Consider the following 20,725-nt stretch of genomic DNA (forward strand, 5'->3'; position numbering starts at 1 on the left):
TTGAAGACCATTCCATTTCTTTATTTTTTAACATCTTAAAGTCATAAGGACTTATATGCAAAGCAGTCATACACTTTATCATTAAAACCCATAGGTAAAATACGTACACAAATCCAACAAAAGGCTAGTACATAGTAAAGCCTAAGCATACTACTATGCAATATTATGAATACATAACTTTAGAGACTTCGGTTTAGTACTGTTATCTATCATTTCTGAAAACATTCACAAAGATTTTAAATGCAAATTTTCATTCCGTATCTGGAATAGAACAAAAATTATCTATGTTATAACAACTTTTGGTCATCTGTGTTTGACCAATTCGGTAAATTACAAAGAACCCAAAGAATTCTGTAACTTTCTGTAGAACTATGTAATAAAAACATTGCATATGTTCCTAGTATGATGTCTTTAGCAATCATTTACTGAAATGTAACTCAAACATCAATCTCTCAAAACGTATAACCAACCAGCTGCTTTTTAATCTATATCTGAATCCAACTTCATCACAAAACCCCTTTTAATACAAAGATGCAGAAGTACATTAGGTAATACTAATGCAACACAGGTGCAGTTCTAGCATTGTCGTTGATCAGTTGAATCATCTTCTCCATGAACGAGATTCATTCTCCTCCTCCTCTTCATCATCATCTTGAAGCAGCGAGTCATCCACCAAAGATTCTTCCTGAAACTTCAAGAGATAAATGTGACAATGTTACATCAGAAAATGCTAAAAATCAAAAGGCAAAATACAAATCTCTGATACTTGCAATTTGGTAAAGAAAAAATTTGGGTTTTAACAGGTAAACAGTACATGTTTTGTGCTCTTCCTAAGCATCACTTGTTGACTCAGAGACACCTCTGTTGTTAGGCACCCAAGATGTAGAAAATAAGGCATCTAGGAAGACCAGGTGCTTTCATAATTAGCTGGTTATTCACCAGGGATTTCCTAAAGCACTCAAGTCCAGAATGCTTTCCTCTTACTTTCATAAATGGACTAGGAACCCTATTTTGTTACTAAGAATCTCACTCTGCTGAATGATGAAGCTCCTTTTTTCTTTTTTTTTTTAAATGTCAAGGTACTCAGTTTCACTCAAGTCTACGTCTGCTATCCCTCTTTACCATCAGTACTCCTCAGCAGAACTAAAATGGTACTTAAGACATGGAAAAATGAAGGAAATCTTCTTCACGTGTTTACAATAGCTGCTATAAAATCAAGTTAAGTAAGTAGGCATGCAAAAACTCAAGACATTTTACATGTATAAAGAATGTATGACTGAGGTTCAGGCCACGACTACAAGACCAACCCCAAACTAAGCCTGCCTAAGTATAAATTTTAAACAGTAACACTATGTAAAATTTCTTTTTGCAAATGGTTGAACTTCAGCACATGAACGTGAAGTTCTTAAACTCATTCATATGGGACACAGGGATCATAACACTATACTTCAAATACTAACTTAATCAAATGTTAGAAGCAATACAAAGCTCACAGAAATAAAGAATGTGATTTAAAAGCAAAATTTCCCAAGGATTATCCAGCAAAAATATCTCATGAAAAGAGATTGTTATTCCAAAGATTTCAGCAAGCAGACAAAACCAATGAACAGCTAAGGGTTTTGACCCAAGATCAGCTCCTAGACATTTTCCACAAGAATAATTAGCTGAGGAATGACTGCAAAAACTGTCCTGAAACAAATAAAAGCAGTTAAATTAAAGAACAAAATCGGATCTCAAGAAAAGTGTTAGAAAAATAGAAGGTCAGGGAAAAAATATCTATAATAAACATTCCAATAATTAAATTATTTATTTAAATACAAGTTACTTCCCCTTTTTACTTAAATTTTGAAAATCTGGAAAGTTTTAGATGAGTCCATCAATTTAAGAATTTCAGAAAACAGTCCTATGCAGTCTTTTCCATGAGTTTTCTTTCCATGTCTGATGACTCCTGTTCAGAGAACCGTCACCTAAAATAGATATATCCCACCAGCACAACCACTTCTCAGTTGACAAGTTGTCATCACACATCTAGGTCCGAGTTTGTAAATCTGTTCTTTCTCTTTGCCAGGGCATGTCACTTTTACTATCTTCTTTCCCTTTTTCCCCACTATCTACACCCCAGAGGTTCCCTCCTACACTCAGTGTCTTGGGAAGGGGAAGGTGGTTGGAAGGCAAAACTCTCCGTAGTTCACCTACCAACAAGTATGTACTCTCCTTCCTCTACTCCGCTGAAGTTTTTCCATATCCCTGAATGCCCTTCCTTTATCACCCAAGTCTCAATGAAGTGGTTACTCAATGAGACCTCTCAATAATGTGCAGTCCTTACAGCAACAGACACTGCTGCTGATCTTCTTAGGTAATACATCTCTGAAGCAGATTTGACAAAATATCTAAGATGCTCTGAAGATTCTGTAATATAGTCTCTTGTTCACTCACAGCTCATGACTACCTGACAATGTTTGAGGTTTGTGCACACAAGGAAAGTTGCATTTGGTAAGTCACAATGCACCAATGCCTAATATGAACACACAGAAAAAACAGAAAGTGAACACTACCAAGTGTAAAAGAACAAACCAGATTTGATTATATCAAAGCAAACTCGTGAAGCTGCTTCTAAGGTAGATGTGCCAAAATACTACAGGAAAAAAGATACACACAAAATACTATCATCAAGCACGTCCCGGTGCACTTCCTACTTCAGTCATTCTATGGCAATAATGTGTGTATACATTTAATTTACGGTAAATAAATTAGGAAAAAGACTGCTTGACCTCATCCCCAGGTGGCATTTATTTTTCTGAATTCACAAACAGTGGTATTTTGAATGTAACGAGTTAGACTGCATCATGACGTTACCCTACTACTCCTACATTAACCAATTAGGTTATTTGGACAAGGCTTTAGTATCTTTCAAGCACAATGATGAAGACTAACACTCAACAGAGGTACTTTAGATGTCTGAATGAATTCAGTAAATGGTCCGAACTACTCCTTCACCTGTATCCTCCAAGCCCTATCTCTCCATAAAGGAAAAACAGAGTCTGAAATTTGATCCTCTAAGAAATTAGTGCCAAATGTAAACGGCACAAAACCATGTTTTAAACAAAATCCTCAATCTCTCTCATGAAAGTTAAAACCCACCACTTTCATTTTCTAGATACATCTTCTAGAGTTTTTTGTTGTGCAAGAAATGAAACATTTCTCAAAGGAAAAGTAAAATATCTAGACTTTAAACAGCCTAAACCCCCAAAAATATATTTATAGACAAATACACTTTCTGATATCACAATACGAGTTAGATTAAAAAAAATAGGTGCATGAATTAACTTTTTTTTTTGAAAAAGCTATTTTATGTTAGAAAAAATGGAAATAAAAAATAAAGAAAAACAAGCTTACTTCTTCTTCATCAGGTTCAGCTTCTTCTGTTTCAACAGCTGACATACTAGCAACAGGCTTGTTCCATGCCAATTTTAGCTCTTGTCCTTTAAAACGAGATCCATGAATTGCAGCCTAAAACAAGTTTAAACATCTTAGTTATACGTGATTTTACAAAAGAATGTCCAAGCTGTAATATATTCAACACCGAATTACTGTTAAGAGGTTAAGCTAAAGAACTTCATTCACTGCACATGGAATTCATAAATCCTATGAGGAAAATGATCAAAATACATTCAGAAGAAAATAAGCTTAAAAAACCATCAATCATTTGGTGATGTAAAATACTGAATTAACACCTTGTTTTTTAATCTTATCTTGATGGGTTCCTAACCTTTCAAAGATGGACACAAAACTGCTAATGCGTAACTTAGTGAAAGAAGTAAGACATCCCACAAATGATTTAATATATTTTAAAAAACTACAACCAAACAACTAAAAAAAAAAAAGCCCCTTTGTGATTACAATTTAATCTACTGGAAAACATTCCACTTCCTGTAAAGACATTGTAATTGAAATGTAAAAATTTTTAACTTATGGGATATTCATGCCCTTCTAAGTATCAGCTGCATTAAGTGGCTGCTTTGGAAATAGTATGTTCAAATTAAAGTAACATGAATGAGCATAAATCAGCTTTAGCAACATTCCGAAATAACCGTCATGGTCACAAAAGATTTATAGTACAATCTGAAAGCACAGCATAATGTGAAATGTAGAAACAATTACATGTTCAATGACATCTGAACATGAATTGTGTGATATTAAAGTCCCCAGGTATAAATTTTAAATCTGTACATATAAATTTATGATAAATCTAAAAGATTCCATGCTTATTAAAATGCAGCTCAGGAGCTTTTTGTCCATGGTCTCATCACAATGTCACACAACCAGAATTTGTAAAAGTACTTATACGTGACATTTAGGTCCAGAAACAACTTGTAATCTTTGGAAGAAATTACTACTACATAAAAATGCAACATTTTACAACAGGGAATCTTCCTCTTCCTTTCAGGCTACAACATATATGAACATAAAGCCGAAGCCTATTTTAATTTAAGAAGGTAAAATACTAGCTGCATTTACTTCACAATTGGCCTCAACAGAGGTTTTAAATGATTACCTGCTACAACTTCTTCAGTTGCCAGCCTTAATTTCTGCTTTAGCCATAAACACAGAAATTCCAGTGCAAATATATTTAATACATAAGAGTATCTTAAGAAAAATACATATTTTACTAGATTTGATTGAACCCAGTTTTCGTAACACTTTCATTTAAAAATGAAGGTGCAATATCCCCACTTTCAGAAGTGCAATCTGAACTTCATCTTTAATAAGGCTTGAAAACTACACCTATTCTATTTAAGAATGATTAAGGAAAATTATACTGCTTTTTAAATGCACTGAAATGCATCACAAAACAAAGAGAGAGGAGTACATAATGTTGACTTCAATCTTTCCACCAAACATACGCCCCTTCTCCCTCTGTCCACATCTTTCTTTATTCTGTGTTACCTTCCTTTTTAGGTGCTTCTTGTCTCTATACTTCTATGTTTGGTTCTAAAATACTACCGTTCCCTGTTTTTCACATGCAGAAATTCAGGTAAGGCAGAGAAGACATTCCCTGGCAATTTTTAGGCAAAACACGTTCTAAACATGTTCCAACACATCTTGCTAATAAATATCTTTAGCAAGATACTGATAAGATCCTTGTAGTGAATCATATTCCATCTGGAAGAAGCAAAGCCTTTATTTGCATAGACTATAAAACTTTTCAGGGAAGCAGGAATTCGTCTCAATACCTAGGAGTATTTCTTTTAAACTACAGTGTTAAAGAATATGAAGTTGCAAAATGAAGTATCCCATGCCAGGAAGCACCACAACTAAAATCCCAACCTTACTTCAGTTTACTTGTCAATATACTAATTACAACTGCTTTTATTTGCGAACAGGTATTTCTCATTCTCCACAAAACTTTGGTTCCCTCTTGAATTGTGTTCCTTCGATACATCTGTACAATACTGATTTTTCCCATCAGTCAGTATCCACGACATATCCTGAATTACTCTTCCTTTTTTACAGAATAATTACAATCTCCATACAGTTAGTGTGCATCACTGCTATAACTAAGAGTTTCACAAACAAAACTTTATGTTTCAGTAAAACATCTCTGGCACAGGGATCCAACTATTTCTCAAAATATGTAACCATAAATGATATTCTAAGTGTTCAAAACTATTGTCCCCATTGGCCTTATCTGCATTGTAAATACCAGTATTTCTGTCAATCAGGTCATTGGTGTCTTAAGATGAGAAAGAGAACAGTCTGGTCAGGTATGAAAATCATGTTCAGGTAAACTGCACAAGATGAACTCTGTGCAAAATATAAACATATAATGAAAGCTTTCCATAACAACCATACATAAATATGAACCCATTCTTTCTGGAGTCCCTGTTATTTTCAAGATGCTCCCTCTCAACAGTGATGCAAGGATTTTAAAGGAAACAAAATAATCTGCAGAACAACTATGTTTATTATTTGTGCAGGTTCACATGATGCCTTTACTGTACTACGGACCGGTTAAGGCAGGAGTCCCACTGAGCTAAATGTATAAAGTCCTTATGATCCACATGTAAGGATGTTGAATTGCAACATAAGTCAACTCTGGATTTTAGTGTCTTACTTTTATAATTCTGTGCTTCTGTAATTTCATAAATTTCTAAAAAGAAAAGGGGGGGGGAAAGAAAAAAAAAAAAAGAAAATCCCAAGAGATCAAATCACATTTACTCTACCACAGGTTTTCAGGCAAAGGTAAATCCAATCAAGGACTAACAAAATATACAGGCTCACTCTACAGGATGTCAGTGACATTTCAGGAAGACTGTGAGGGTAGCAACTCTTCAGGTAAAAACCCTCTCAATTAAATGAAAATGATCCAAGATATAAAACTATTGATTCCTGAGTGTTTCTCTCAATTTCACTCTTACATCCTGCACTTAACTTTGCTAAACTTCCTCATTTCCTAAATATTTCAGTAACATGGTGTTCTGACAATTTTGTTTTATTTAGAATTAAGCTTCTGTGTCAATAGTTTTAAAATAGCTAGCAGTATTATATTTAATCAAATATAGAAGTGTAACATAACCAGAAAGTACTCGAATGCTGCAGAATATTTTTAAGAAAGTCTATACTCACAGCTTCGGCTTCTGCTCTTGTTTTAAAAGTAATCACTGCATGGAGAGAAGAGTCATCTATCTGGCAATCTTCAATTTCACCATATTGCTTTGATAAATAATAAAAAAAAGTTTAGTAAAAAAATTCTCCATCTCTAAAAATGCAGTCCTATATCAAATGCCCTCAAAAAACCACAGAAAATTAGAATGGTATATATTTCACAGTCTTAATGCCAGAGTGCTTGTCTTAGCCAAGAATACAGCTCCTTTTACTTGTATTTCTACAACACCTAAGTGCTCGTCTCTGAATTTCCTAATTCCTACAGGTACGAAGTAAAATTACGACAGAAAGATGTTGCTCTGCTTCAATATTTCTCTTTTTATTAGAAAGAAGGAATCTTGAGATTATTCCATTAGCCTATTGTGAAAATCTTCCACCAAAAGGTTTGTTAAGAGGCATGGACTGTAGAAAATGTTTCAAAACTTAACTGCATGTCAGCATCTTAATATTCCCATATAAGCAATTTAATATTCCCATCTATTCCAGTAATGGCTGCTATGGCATCGCTACCTTCAGTGCTGCCAGCACTGTGAGTTGTAAGCCCAACAACCACGTCTGTGCAAGTGGACCGCACTGCTGATGTGCCCAGTTGCAGTATCGTATCACAGAAACAGAAATACAGCTCAGAATATTTCCATGGCACTGACAGTCTCTGTTCTCACCATCCCTTCAGTTATTATATCTTCTGTATCTAAAAATTTGTAAAAAATTTACATATATCCTGAAAAAAATAAATATTATGAGCCATTTTCCTTTCCTTTTATGAAAAAAAAAAAATCAAGAAGCCTTGCAAATGCTAAGATTACACTTATAACTAGTTGAATCAATAGTGTAATTCTCCTGTTGCACCTTTTTCTGATGCTTCCCCCTCACATCATGTTAAAGATTCATTCCTAAATAATATTTCCAGATGACCTGAATCAAGAGAAAACAAGACATTCAATAGAGCATATCATCCAAAGAATAAAAAAGGTGAATTTGCAACATACCGCAAAATGAGGAAGAAGATCTTCTCTATCACTTTCTGTAAAGGCAGAGATTTCTAATGCCCTAGGTCGATGATCCACAACTGCATGCACAGGAACTCCTCTGCCTCTACCCCGGCCTCGTATTCCTCTACCTCTGCTACGTGATGCACCCCGACCTCTTGCATGAACCCCTCTACCACGAACTGAAGAAAGAATTCCTCGTTTGGCAGCCTAAGATGTTTATACATAACATATTGATATATTAAAATTCATGATCTACATATTTATACAAACTTAGCAAACACATATTTTGCTTCTTCCTAAAAACACATCCCCAAAAAAGCCCCAGAAAGAGCAGCTTGCAGGTCTTAAAATAATAAAAGGTGAACATTTTAATACCATTCAAAAGCTAATACTGCTAATTATTAACAGACCAAAAATAGGATGGAAATAGGAAAAAAGAATTAGGCATTAAACACATATCAACAGAGCCCTTATCTGTGAGCATTAACTTCACAGAAGGAAAAATAACTGCAGTACAACTGCAGTACAACTGAAATTTCATTAGCAAAATTTCTTGATACGGTGTCTAATTACTTGGTTTGTCTCTTTACTTTTACTTCTTTATTTGCCTCTAAGTTCATGCAAGACTTTTATTCTGACCAGAACTGATGAAGCAGAAGAGTTTTTGGCCACAGAACTGCAAGGTGTGAAACAAAGGCTTTTAACAGGCACCACCAAGAACAAAGTACTCACTAACACTTGGTTCTATGCACTCAGTAATTTCCATTCCCGCAATAACTGTATCCCTTCTAAAGAACTGGCATGCACTCTCCAAGAACAGTCAAAAGGCCAATGACAGTGACTGACAGTCATTTAAAAAATAATCTGCAAAAGTTACTTTGAGTTTCAAAAGAGCACTGTCAGGTATTTAATTTCCATGCTTTTAGCTAGAAAAAACCACCTTTTTAAACTCAAGTGAATCTGCCATAGGAATCAAATGTTAAATGAAAACACCATAACTATGTTTACAACTCAAACAGTGATGACATTGCTTTAATGCATGCCAGTGGTAGCACCCATGAGGAGATCAATCTGTTATGGCTTTATTAATGAAATTATTCAGATAATTTTACAACAGTATCTAGTTCACTTTTTATTTTTTATAAAGAGAATCCTGGGGGGGTTGGGTTTTTTACTTTTGTTCTTTGTCAGTTTTTTTTAAACACTTTAAAAAATTTAAATGAATAATTCAAGGTATGCTGACTCTACAAACAAGCTGTAAACTTATTTGGGTTTTCTTACAGCAAAATCAGGGTTACCTGGAACAGAACAGCAGATTATGAGCCAAAGAGGAAACACATGAAATATTGTGGGAGTCAGAGTCACAAACACAATGTGTGAATACCAATTTTTTTTTAAGAATTTGTAAGAATACTTAAGAATCAAACAAGCATCAAGGAGGAAAAAACCCCCACCCTTTTATAAATTGTATAAGGGATATTTTTCATGCTGTTCCTTGAAACATATCAAAGTGCATCACTAATAAGTCTGTTTTCCTTCATCTACTTTGCTCGGTATTTGCTAAAGGCTTCAGAAAATTCATTTTACTAGCAAATATTACTTTCCTGAAAGAGTTACCCTTTCTTTCCCCTCAACTCAAAATACAAACAGACATAATGAGAGATGGAGTAGGATTAGCACACTCAACTGTGGTGTAACTTTATCTTGAACAAGTACCTGCTTTCTACTGCCATTTTACAAGTCATTCAATTCCCATATTTTTGGAAATATAGAATTTATGAATAAGCTTTCAGTCCACTTGAGTATGAAATATTACTCACCATCAGCATATATATTGTTAACATAAGCTTTTGTGTCATCTCTATTCAATTGGCTTGGTTTACTAACAAAACTATGTTCACAATTACCAAACCTGCGTAACAACCTAGTTTTAAAGCAAGATGTTAATGCAAGTTCACCACATGCATGTGCGCTGTATTCATATGTAGTTATACATAAGACATGACCAAACTTCATTAAGACAAGAGGGAATTAAGTGACACAGCACCCTGCTTAACAGTAAAAAGGGATGAGATTATCATGCGATTTAAGACAGTGCAGTATAACACAGAATAGCACCCACAGCATCCATCATTTCTTAAAATTAGATACAGATATGAAGAATCTTGCACAGTCATCTCAATTTTTTTTAAAAGTAAGTACTTGAAGAAAAAGTGTATTTCTATAATTCAATACTCCTTGAAACACTGTATTTGTTTTTGTTAAATTAGTTTTTTTGAAACTAATGCTGCAACAATATTACTTTTGGCATCTCTGGCGTTTTGATTAATCTCATTAGGAGGATGCTAACAACTCACTAAGAGTATGCTAACAGTTCAGAATAAAAGATCAGGCACTGTTATTTAACTCTTCTATATTAAACACAAACTACAGGCAACAATTAAAAAACACTGCATGCTCTCAAGGAAGCATTACTACCACAGATCTATAAAACACATCACCTAAATAGTTATAGAATTTAAATAGATTAGCAATCAAAATTAAAGACAGTACTATTTCTGGATGCCACTGAAGTAGAGAAACTGTTTTTTTCTTAAATATTATCGCTGCATGTCTCCATCTATGAGCAACTTAATACTACTGCACTCTAGACAAAACAGTTTATGATACAATACACAGGCTAATAAACATGTAGGAAAATATTTGATTAAAAGTTAATTGTTAAAAAAGAAGAGGCAAACATACTTCCAGCTGTAGCTCTGTATATTTTCGCCTTAATTCAGTAACTTCCTCCCCAGCTTGCATCTTCTTGTACAAATCCAGTTCAGTATCTAGTAACTCTTTCTGCATCTAAGAAACCATTATGGTAGATTATTAGTTCCACAGTTCACATTCTCCAACGAAACAATTTTTCAGTAAAAAGCTCTAACTTGGCAGGTACGCTGCGTTTCCACCTTCAAAAAGAAACCAAGCACAAGCTTAGGAGCCTTCGTGGCAAGATAAAAATTCCATGTGCGATGGCATACTCTGAGCTTTGTGATGCCAAACCTTTCAGGACTATCACACAAGGTGAAAGCCAATGGAATTTTTTCTAAACTGAAGATACATTAAGTAGAAAATGCAAGATATTATATGGTAAGAATGATGAGATAAAAGGAATTCTACAAAAAAAAAAAAGGCAGTACAAGTATGAATGAATATAAAATCTATATTCAGTACTGAAAAAGTGTATCTAAATTTATTACAATTCCATAATGCAAAAGAACAAATGATAGTTCTGTTCAGACCACAGTAGTAAGAACACAGTAAGTAGTAAGACATCTGCTAACAAAAAAATTGGTCTCTGATGTAGTTGCCTTCCAGAATCTTAAAAAAAATTATTACTAAGTTCGTAAAATATATATGAAACTGAAAAGTGTCTCTGAACCCCAATTTAAACATGTTCTTTGCAACCACTGAGGTGTAGGGAAAGACTTGAGGCAACCACAAAAATTTAATTAGAAGTTGTGTTCCAAACTGAAACTACTTTTTTTTTTTTTTTTTAAATGGAAGAAGTAGCACTTAAATGTTCCAGTGACATCACAAAGGATAAAATTATAGATGACTGTGAAACAGTTTATATTTACACGCACTGTTTCAAAACCACAGGACATAATATATTCAAAGGTTGGACGTCAAGAGATGAAGGTTTTGCAGCTGTGACAGTTGGAAACCAAGTAACACCACTGATAAAGAAGGGTGGGTTTTGTTGTTTTTTTCCTGAAAGCTTTAAAAGAAGCAAAGCTGGGTAATTCAACTAGCAACTTCAACCTCAAGCCCATTCAGCCCCATTTTCTGACTATCTATGGCAACCATAGAAAAAAAATCTTTTATCTCCTCTATAATGGTTTTCCAAGTTTTCAAAATTGGAACCAGTGCTTCTCTCAAAACACACTGTGTTGCAATACATCAATGACATGGCAAAACAACACTTCCGAAGTTTTATAACGACCAGCAGTTAGCACTCACAGAGCAGCCAGAGACACTGGTGTCATAAAGACCTCTGAGGTTTATTTTTATTGCTCTTAATGAAGACTTTTATAGAGCAGTGCCAGGTCTCAAGAAGAAAATACCTTCTTCAAGATACACCAAGAGGCAGCAAAGGTTTATCACTCAAGGGGGAAGAGCATTTTGTAATCTGAATGAACTGGAAGAAGACAAAAATAGGTAAAGGTACAGTCACATGGGCCTCATCTTCCAAGGCTGCAGGGCCTTCTTCAGAGCTGCCCAGTTTTTAGACAGTAAAAACATGAAAGAGAACCTAGAGTAAAGGCTTTTAAAAAGCTGTTGAAGTTGTAAACTTTAACTGAAGGCTCTGTAAAATCCTCACTTTCACAGAAGTTAGATGGGACTGATTGCTTTCTCTCTTCAAAATATTAACAAAACAATGTTCACAGTTAATGCACAATATCCCTGAGAGGAAAGGTGTCAATAAAAACAACTTTTTCTACAATCTGGATACTTCCTCTACTATGAAGTGGGTTTGCTGTAAATGTTTCTTCATTTTCCATATTACAAAGAAAATGGAAAAGCAGCAAAAAAACTTCATTAAAACTGCAATTCAAAATTAGCATGTTGCCTCACTTTTCCTTAGTAAAAACAAGAATCATGTAAGGAACTGGTGGATCATGTAAGCAAAGGGTGATGTGGGGAGAAGAGATCTCCAGACCAATAAAACTGGGCTGAAGGGGGACCACCTCAAACATACACATACCAATCTATACAAATGAGGGAGGGCCTACAGAACAGTATCACAGGGGAAGATCTCCTTTTCTTTTCTGAGAATCAGTGCCTCTCTGAGGAGTTTATTTATACATGAATACACACAACAGGTGAAACAGAGAAGGTACTAGGTGTCTACGTGCAGTTACAGGGCTACAATCTCCTTGGACTACTGAAACGTCGTAGAAAAACTGACACAACTGGAGTGGTACAGTGGACAGACAGAGTCTCTTCAGGAGAAGCCAGGACAGCAAGGAGCAGGAGCTGCCCTTTATTATAGAGTGCAATGTGAGTGCAGAGAGCTCTGCCTGGGGACAGACAATGAGCCAGCTGAAAGTTTATGAGTCAGTATGTTTATGATGCCAGACCTTCGCAGGTGATGTTGCAGTGGGTGTGTACTACACACTGTCTAATCAGGTAAAAGATGTAGATGAGGCCCTTCTTCAGACAACTGGAAGAGGCCTCCTGTTTCAATACCCTCGGTTTGGGTATCTGCTGGAAAGGCAGGATGATTTTCAAGAATTGCATCCTCCAAGTTCCAGGGCATGCAGGAAATAAAGGCAGCAAGATGCCTGCCTGGATGAACAGGGAGATCCTGGCAAAACTTAAATAAAAAAACAAGCTTGCACAAGAGATGGAAGGAGGGAGAGCACAAAGGGAACATAAGAGAAATTGTCTGAGCATGCAGGCACTGGTTTGGAAAACCAAATCCCACCTAGAGCTGTTTCTCACCCCCCTTACCAGATTCAAGAAGAAGGGCTTCAGTACATCTCTCAAGAGCAAGAAGAACACTATACTGTGAAAAATGTGGTCTGAGTGCTGAATGTTAAAGAGCACCTGGTAACAATGGGCAAAAGAATAGCAGAGGTACTCAATACCTCCTACTCCTCAGTCTTTACTGGAATGATTTGCCTTCATCAATCCTATATCCTGAGACTGGGAAAGCCTGGAGTAAGAATCATAGAATTATCAAGCTTGGAAAAGACCATTAAGATCATCAAGTCCAACCGTTACCTCTGTAACCCCTAAACCACTAAACCACATCACCCAGCGCCAGATCCAGACAACTCTTAAACACTTCCAGGGTTGATGACTCCACCACCTTCCTGGGTAACCTATTCCAATGCCTGACCACCCTAACAGTGAAAAAATTTTTTCTAATACCTAATCTCAATCTCCCTTGTCTCAGCTTAAGGCCACTTCCTTTTGCCCTCTCACTGCAGGCATGGTAGAAGGAGTGGTCCCCACCTCACCACGGCCTCCTTTCAGGTAGTTGTAGAGAGCAGTGAAGTCCCTCCTAAGCCTTCTTTTCTCAAAACTAAATAAAACTAGCTCCCTCAGCCATTCTTCATAAGACATGTTTTCTAGACCTTTCACAAGCCTTGTGGCCCTTTGCTGGACATGCTCCAGTATCTCCATGTCCTCTTTAAAGTGTGGGGCCCAGAACTGGACACAGCACTCGAGGTGTGGCCTCACCAGTGTCCAGTACAGGGGGGTGATCACTATCCTTGTCTTGCTGGTCACGCTATTCTTGATAAAGCCACAATGTCATTGGCCTTCTTGGCCACCTGGGCACACTGCTGACTCATGTTCAGCTGACAGCTGACCAGCATGCCCAGGTCCTTCTCCACGGGTCAGCTTTCCAGCCACTCTGCCCCCCCAGCCTGTAGTGCTGTATGGGGTTGTTGTGGCCAAAGTGTAGGACCTGTCAAGGTCAAGTCAAGAAGACTTGCTGAAAGAAAACCAAATTAGGAAACAAACTGTACATAAACAAAAACCTGGGACTTTTTCCTGACAAATGATTTAAGAAGCTACAGTGATCACATACACGTAATTTCAGTACTTCTTGTCGGTATTTCGTTTCAAAACTGTACATCATTGTATTGACACTGCACTTACTTTTAATGCCTATATTTCTACCTAAAATAAAGTAGAAGAAATGCTGTTTCAAAGTGAAAACTAATAACTCATTTAAATTATATCCGGGCTGTAACATTACACCAGTTTTGTAAAACGGTATTCTAAACATCCTAAGAGAAGACTAAGGATTCTGAACATTTAAAAACTGAATGAAAAGAGCTACAAGAGACTTTTTTTCTTCAGGGGAAAATACACTATACAAAAATCTGCTATTTTATTAGTATGCACTTCCTCACTTGATAAAGCAAGAAAGCCTGTAATATATTTAAAAGAACACTTTGTTAAAATGTTGTTTCTCCAAGACTTGCTTAATTCTTAACCACATTGTGATTTGTTCAGGAACAAATACTTCTACAAAAAGCAAAATACTGCATTTTAAAAAGGTAATATAATTGCATCTTTAGCAGTTGGGAAACTGGTTAAAAGTCATATACCAACGAGAATGATAACAGAGGAAAAAACTCTTCTCACATGTAAAACCCAAACATGGGCAGCTCTATCAAAGTAGAACTGACCAGTGTAATCCTCCTTCTAAAAAGGGTAATATACAAACAAGTTTCAGTGACAGGAAGTCCCAGAAAATTATGTATCAGTCCAGTAGGTTTTGTGTATTAAACCTGAAGAGAAGGTATTTGTGTAGCCTAACTAGAATCCTTTCATGTTATTATCATAATTTCAATTAAAAATTTTATACACAAAGAATTAAATAAGACAAAAGAAAAATATCATAAGACTTTTGATTTTTTTGATTTTCCATATGATGCAGTATCTGTGTAACTAAAGATTACCCTTTTGGACAACAGCATGGGTTTAAAATTAACTATGTTCCTTTAATGAGAAGGCAAAACTAATCCACTTCAAAGAGGACTTGAAAATTAAACTGGTAACGGTTCTAAATACTGCTGATGTGACTGCATATTTTTATTCTGCTGACCCAAACAAGTCAAGTCATCTTATTAAAAGTTGATCAAAACTTGAGTACCTGAGTCTTAGTTTTCATGCTTTTTAAAGGAGTTCCTCCTCCTGGTGATACACCTTTTAATTCATCCTTTAACTTGGTAATGCTATTAGTCAAAATCTCCAGTGTTTTCATGATTTCTGCTTTGTCTTCTGACTTCATGGCTTTATTCTTCTCCAGCTTTGAAATCAGCATCTGTCCAATTTAAAAAAAGATATCTTTTTACTCAGCAACTACTATACAGATCTGTTTTCCAGTACTCAATATAACTAATGGGAAAACTGAATGTTGCATTTCTTTTGCTGCAACCTACAAACTCAACATATAAGGTTTTTAGCAGCTTGCATTAAATTCTTTGTCCGAATCTCGTTTCCTAATTAACATCTGATATTTCCATTTCAGTTGGACACATTTGCTCAATATACTTGAATTATTTCAAAATTTTTATTCAACTTAAATGACATTTTGGTCTTCTTCCTCTTCCTAAGCTCAAGTGCAGTCATATATACTTTTCTACATCACCCTCTCCTGCTCTTGTCCAACAGAACTCCGGCTTTACCTTCTCCCAATAAACATATGCATGTTGCACCCAAATTAGGCAATTTCTACTAAAATTGCACCTAAATTGCAGAAGTTCGTAGGGTTTTTTTGAAGTGAACCAACCAGATAAGTCAGATTAAAACTCTAAACTTAAAATAATGTAATAATGCCATTCTAAGAGAATGCTTATTTTATAGGCCTTTTTTTAGCTTATGCTTATAAAATCTGAAATATTTTGAAGTGAACTGAGATTCTACAACTGAATTTCTGACTGTCTTTAATGCTAACACTTTACCTTCTGTGTTTCAATGTGCTTTTCTAAGATTTCTTGCTTCTTTTTTCTCATCTCTTGCTGAAGTCGTAATGCCTCCTAGAAGTATAAAAAGATTACAGAACATTTCTAGACTTTGAAACATAGTGCCAGAAGAATGATGAATTATACTTGGCATTATACTATATACTACTATACACAGTAGTAACTTACAATAACAGGGAAAAAAATAGTAACAGAAACTCAAGGTACTAATAGGCAATATTTCCAATTTTGTTTTGGAAAACAACATGTCACCAACTTACTGAAAGTTGTAATTATCTTTATCAGTTAGATCTGTGCTGGGAAGATTAATTATTGCTTACATACAAAGTAACACCTTACACAACTCCAATGAAAGCTGAAAGCTGACATATTACACTACCTCAAGACATACAGCATGCAAGAGTTTAAATGTGCAAGGACAGCTATCTTGAAAGCAAATGTAAATCAAGTCCATCAATTAAAACACATTCTCCGAAACTCTTACAAGCAAAAAGAAAACACATTCTATTTTCTTAACACTTTAGAAAAGTGTTAGCCAAAGAAAACCACCTTTTTTGCATCTGACTGCTTTAACTGGGAAGTGACAAATACTCAATCTGCCAACAACAGAACCTTGGCATTGCAGTGGGCAACTCGGAATGAACTGAAACTGATCAGTATGTGACATATTGCACTTGGAATGAGAAGCAGGAGGAGATGCCACCACTGCTGTGCTCAGCACCTATTAATGTTGCTTGTGAGACAGCAATTGCTTCTTGCTCTCACATACAGAATGAAGAAGTCTTAGACAGCAGGATACTTGCAGAAAACCATTCAGAGCTTTGGTATCAACATATTTAATGGAATGAAAGCAGAGAGGCAGAAGATGATCAACTGGAATCACTGCAAGTGGAATATCTTCTACAATGAGTGTAAATGCACAAAAGTCATAGAAAAAGAAATAGTAAAGTTTCTGTGTCTACCCAAATACTGACAAATTCTGCTGCATGAAACATTAGTTTTGCAATACAGCGGGCGAATAATTTTTCTGAAGGGAAAGGGAAGATGTGACAAGGGGATGAATGCTAAGAAAAACTAGGGAGACAGATGGAAAAGAAGGGAGTGAATCCCACAAAATCTTGTTTTTCCACAAGTACTACTATATTTTAAGAGAAACCTCTGAAGGCAGGTAGGAGCACAAGATCACATGAAAAATGAGACAATCACTTAGCACATCCTCAGTGTCTTCTTTCAAAATACCTCTACAGCTGTTATGACAAGTCAGTAATTTTATTACAAGTTTCCTGCCATTTTACAGGTATTTAGCATTTTAACTTGAAAGGTAAAGGCTCTAATTCTGAAAAACATGTGTTAGGGGACAAATATGAAATGAAATCCCAAAATTAGAACTGATTTTCTTTTAAATGTGGACCAATACCAAAATTGACATGCAGCTAACAAACTGCTGGTTCAAATTATATTAGACGTGAATTACAGAAATTTACCAATAGACCAAAACCTTTGTTTAATAAGTGTATTGCTTTCAATACTTATGTTTGTATCTAACTTAGTACTGAACTCTCAATTTGTGGTTTAAAAACAGAAAGATAAACATTGTCCTATATTTAGTGTTTTTAAGTGATAAGAATAAACCTGAAAAAGAAGATTTGCTGGGCTCTTTTGAAAATTCTAAGCGAGCTAAACTACAACTGAGCGATCTATTCAAGGCCAAATATTTTTTTGTTGCCTTTCCTCTCTAATACAAACAAAAAAGAGGAAGCCTAGTACTATGTAAAAATAAAAATGGGTGCAAGAGAACTATAGCTTGGAAACAACAAAATTTGAAGTCATACAATTCTCAGTTCTCTCAAGTGAAGAAGCAATTTTGGTCACAAGTACAGAATACACTGAGAAGAGAGGCTTAAGAGAGAAGAACAGTTACTACACTATACTCCCTTTCACTCATAACAGACAATTCATACCTGAACATGGAGACTCTGATTCCAGGAAAAAGTGTTTAACATTTTTAATTTCTACAGTTAAACCTGCTTACGCTGCCTGAACATACACCAAAAAATAACAAAACAATGCTGTCTCTTGTCCTTTGTGGGAAAAAAAACATAGTGAATTTAAGCTTACAACTAGTTTCATCTATGCTCTTGAGATGAATATACATAGTGCTCTATCTCTAAGTCACAAGTTCCCAACCTAGGTCCATTTTATAAAGAAGCATATTTAATTTACCTGTTTTTTCTTCTGTGCTTCATTAGAGTCTAGCACGGAAGTGGAAACAACAGGCAAAGATTTCTGTGCTGCCTTCAAAGCAGCAGGGTTGTACACAGTTTTTGTCAAGCCAGTAGAAGTGGATAAAACCTATAGGAGGAAATCATTTTATTTTTTTGCCAGTGAATTTCAGTCTTTTAAAAAAACCCATGAGTGCTTAAAAATATGTAAGCGTCTTTTCTTTTGTCTGTTTTGATGATATGGAATATAAAAATTTGGCGTAACAATTTGGAGTTGCTGAAGTTAAACAATTTTTGAAGAGGCAGCACAACATATGTAAGTTATAAACATCAGATTATAAATCCTCTCCATTAGGATTTCATATCTCCTTCCAAGCTTCAAATACATAAAAATGTACGTATTTGAGCATAATAAAGGAAATGGAAGATTGATATTTTCACAAGAATACCAGTTGTTTTTCTTTTTGTTTTGAACTCTGAAATACAGTATTTCATGGTTGCATGAATTTTCCAAGTAATAATTCAACATAATTTTAGAGAATAAGATCCAAAGTACATATAACACTTCCTTTTCAAATGCAGTTTGTGGAAAGTAGAGCTTGCACAATTAGCAAGAAGTAACTCAAGTACAGGGAAGTCTCCAACATCATACAGCAAAGGAAGAGACTCCTATGTCTCTCTGTTCTCTTTCCTACATTTGTAGTGAAGTATGAAATTTCTCCATGACTTACTGAGAACATAGCTGCCTGCTTTACAATCTCTGTAAAGTATACTATGTACATCTCAATAACACCTGAGGATTTGGACTACTTTGATTTCTTAGCACGTTCCTTAAAGAACATTTTGGCCATGCTAGTATTGAAAAATCCACGGCTAAGTCCTAGAGATAATATAGGCATGATCTTGTCAACCTTGTAGCAAAACACAGAAATTATGCAATTGGTATCATCTCCACAAGTTTAAAAATATTTTCTATATATGTAAAAATTAAAAGATGCATGCAGATTCTACTAGTCACCATGCACTCCATAAAACAGATACAATGCCCACCAACAGAAGAAAAAAAAAGAGACAGCCAAGAAACAGAAAGACAGAGAAGACCAAGAGATCAGAAGAATTTACAACAAGAATGCTTTATATAAACCCTTTTCACTTCAGTGTGCTATTTATACTATTTCTTCCCACATTCAAGTGTTTTCTAGAGTAGGCATTGCAGAGAAAACAAAAGCCAAAAAAAAAAAAAATCAACACATGTTAAGGGGTACTATAAAAGGTGGTATAAAATGCCCTCAGAAGGCCATTACAAAGATGAAGGATTTTTTCCAAACTTACTAAAGCACGATAAAGTACGCATGTCCCAATCATACCATTCCTATTGCGAAGTAGCTTTACGACAGGTTACATCACAAACAAGCAAAAGGGGAAGCAAAGACAAAAATATTGACGCACTCCTTTTGACCTGAACTGTCTTCACGGCAGAGTGAACAACACTTCGCCAACTCTTCTAATATGAGCAGAGATGCCACAGCAGATGTACTTACATCAACTAACACAGACAAGTAAAAAGCAATACTAATGTCTCCTAAATCTCTTAATACTATTCAAGAGAAGGAATAGTGCGAATCTCTTCACAAGTTCACAAACTGTAAGATACAATTATATAGACCCTAAAAGGCATCACATTATCTCCTTTTCCTCCTGTTTTTTGCGAAGCCCAGCTACCTCTTTTCTCATTAGAAAGTTCTTGTTAAACCCTGCACTCCATCAGAAACAAAAAACAATCTAGGACATGACATGATGTTTTCTGACAGCTGTAAATAATTTAATTTCTAATGGTTGTAGAATGTAATCACTGCAAACTAACCAAGTTATTTCCTTGTAAAGGGACAGCAGTAGGTAAACCCAGGTCAATTCAAGCTTCAGAACCCTACTGAAAATGTCAAAGGAAACTGTTGTTTTACAACCAATTCAGAAACAGCCCAGCAACTCATCAAAATCTATGAGCTCATCAAAATACTATAAGACAACAAAATACTGCAAGACAACAAAGCAGAAAACCATTCTAGCATGAATTCACTCTTTGTAGAAAAGTGTTTCAGGATAACTCAACTCTTACAGAATGAGAAAAAAAAAAAGAAGTATTTTCACTCCAACTGCGAAGTCAAGCAGACCTCCTATTTCTAGAGTTAGCATAGAGTATATATGTAAAATGTAGTTCAGGAATACACAACAAGGTATTCATCTGCAACTAATTTTGGGCAACAAGAATGGAACTAATCAAACCAACAACAAAATCCAGGCAAGAAGCCTAAATCACTGCATTTAGGCAGACTCCTTGCCTTGAAATGAA

At 35.5% G+C, this 20,725-nt stretch overlaps 1 protein-coding gene across 3 annotated transcripts in view; it reads right to left on the reverse strand.

The window, feature by feature from the left end:
- The window catches only part of RBM26 (RNA binding motif protein 26), a 51,520-nt gene continuing 30,795 nt past the window's right edge, over positions 1-20,725 (reverse strand). For 2 of the 3 annotated variants that reach the window (XM_027880911.1, XM_027880912.1), the window contains exons 15-22: positions 18,377-18,505; positions 16,133-16,207; positions 15,322-15,492; positions 10,404-10,508; positions 7,656-7,865; positions 6,628-6,714; positions 3,397-3,510; positions 1-691 (exon numbers count right to left, since the gene is read on the reverse strand). In XM_027880911.1, the coding sequence (XP_027736712.1) occupies positions 602-691; positions 3,397-3,510; positions 6,628-6,714; positions 7,656-7,865; positions 10,404-10,508; positions 15,322-15,492; positions 16,133-16,207; positions 18,377-18,505 (981 nt within the window). In that variant the 3' untranslated portion in view covers positions 1-601. The remainder of the gene's footprint in view (positions 692-3,396; positions 3,511-6,627; positions 6,715-7,655; positions 7,866-10,403; positions 10,509-15,321; positions 15,493-16,132; positions 16,208-18,376; positions 18,506-20,725) is intronic. The other variant, XM_027880913.1, reaches the window with a different exon arrangement.

Source organism: Empidonax traillii, unplaced genomic scaffold (assembly GCF_003031625.1).
Source record: "Empidonax traillii isolate 1590-97213 ecotype Southwest subspecies unplaced genomic scaffold, ASM303162v1 scaffold78:size1262613, whole genome shotgun sequence".
In the NCBI taxonomy this organism is placed as follows: Eukaryota; Metazoa; Chordata; class Aves; order Passeriformes; family Tyrannidae; genus Empidonax; species Empidonax traillii.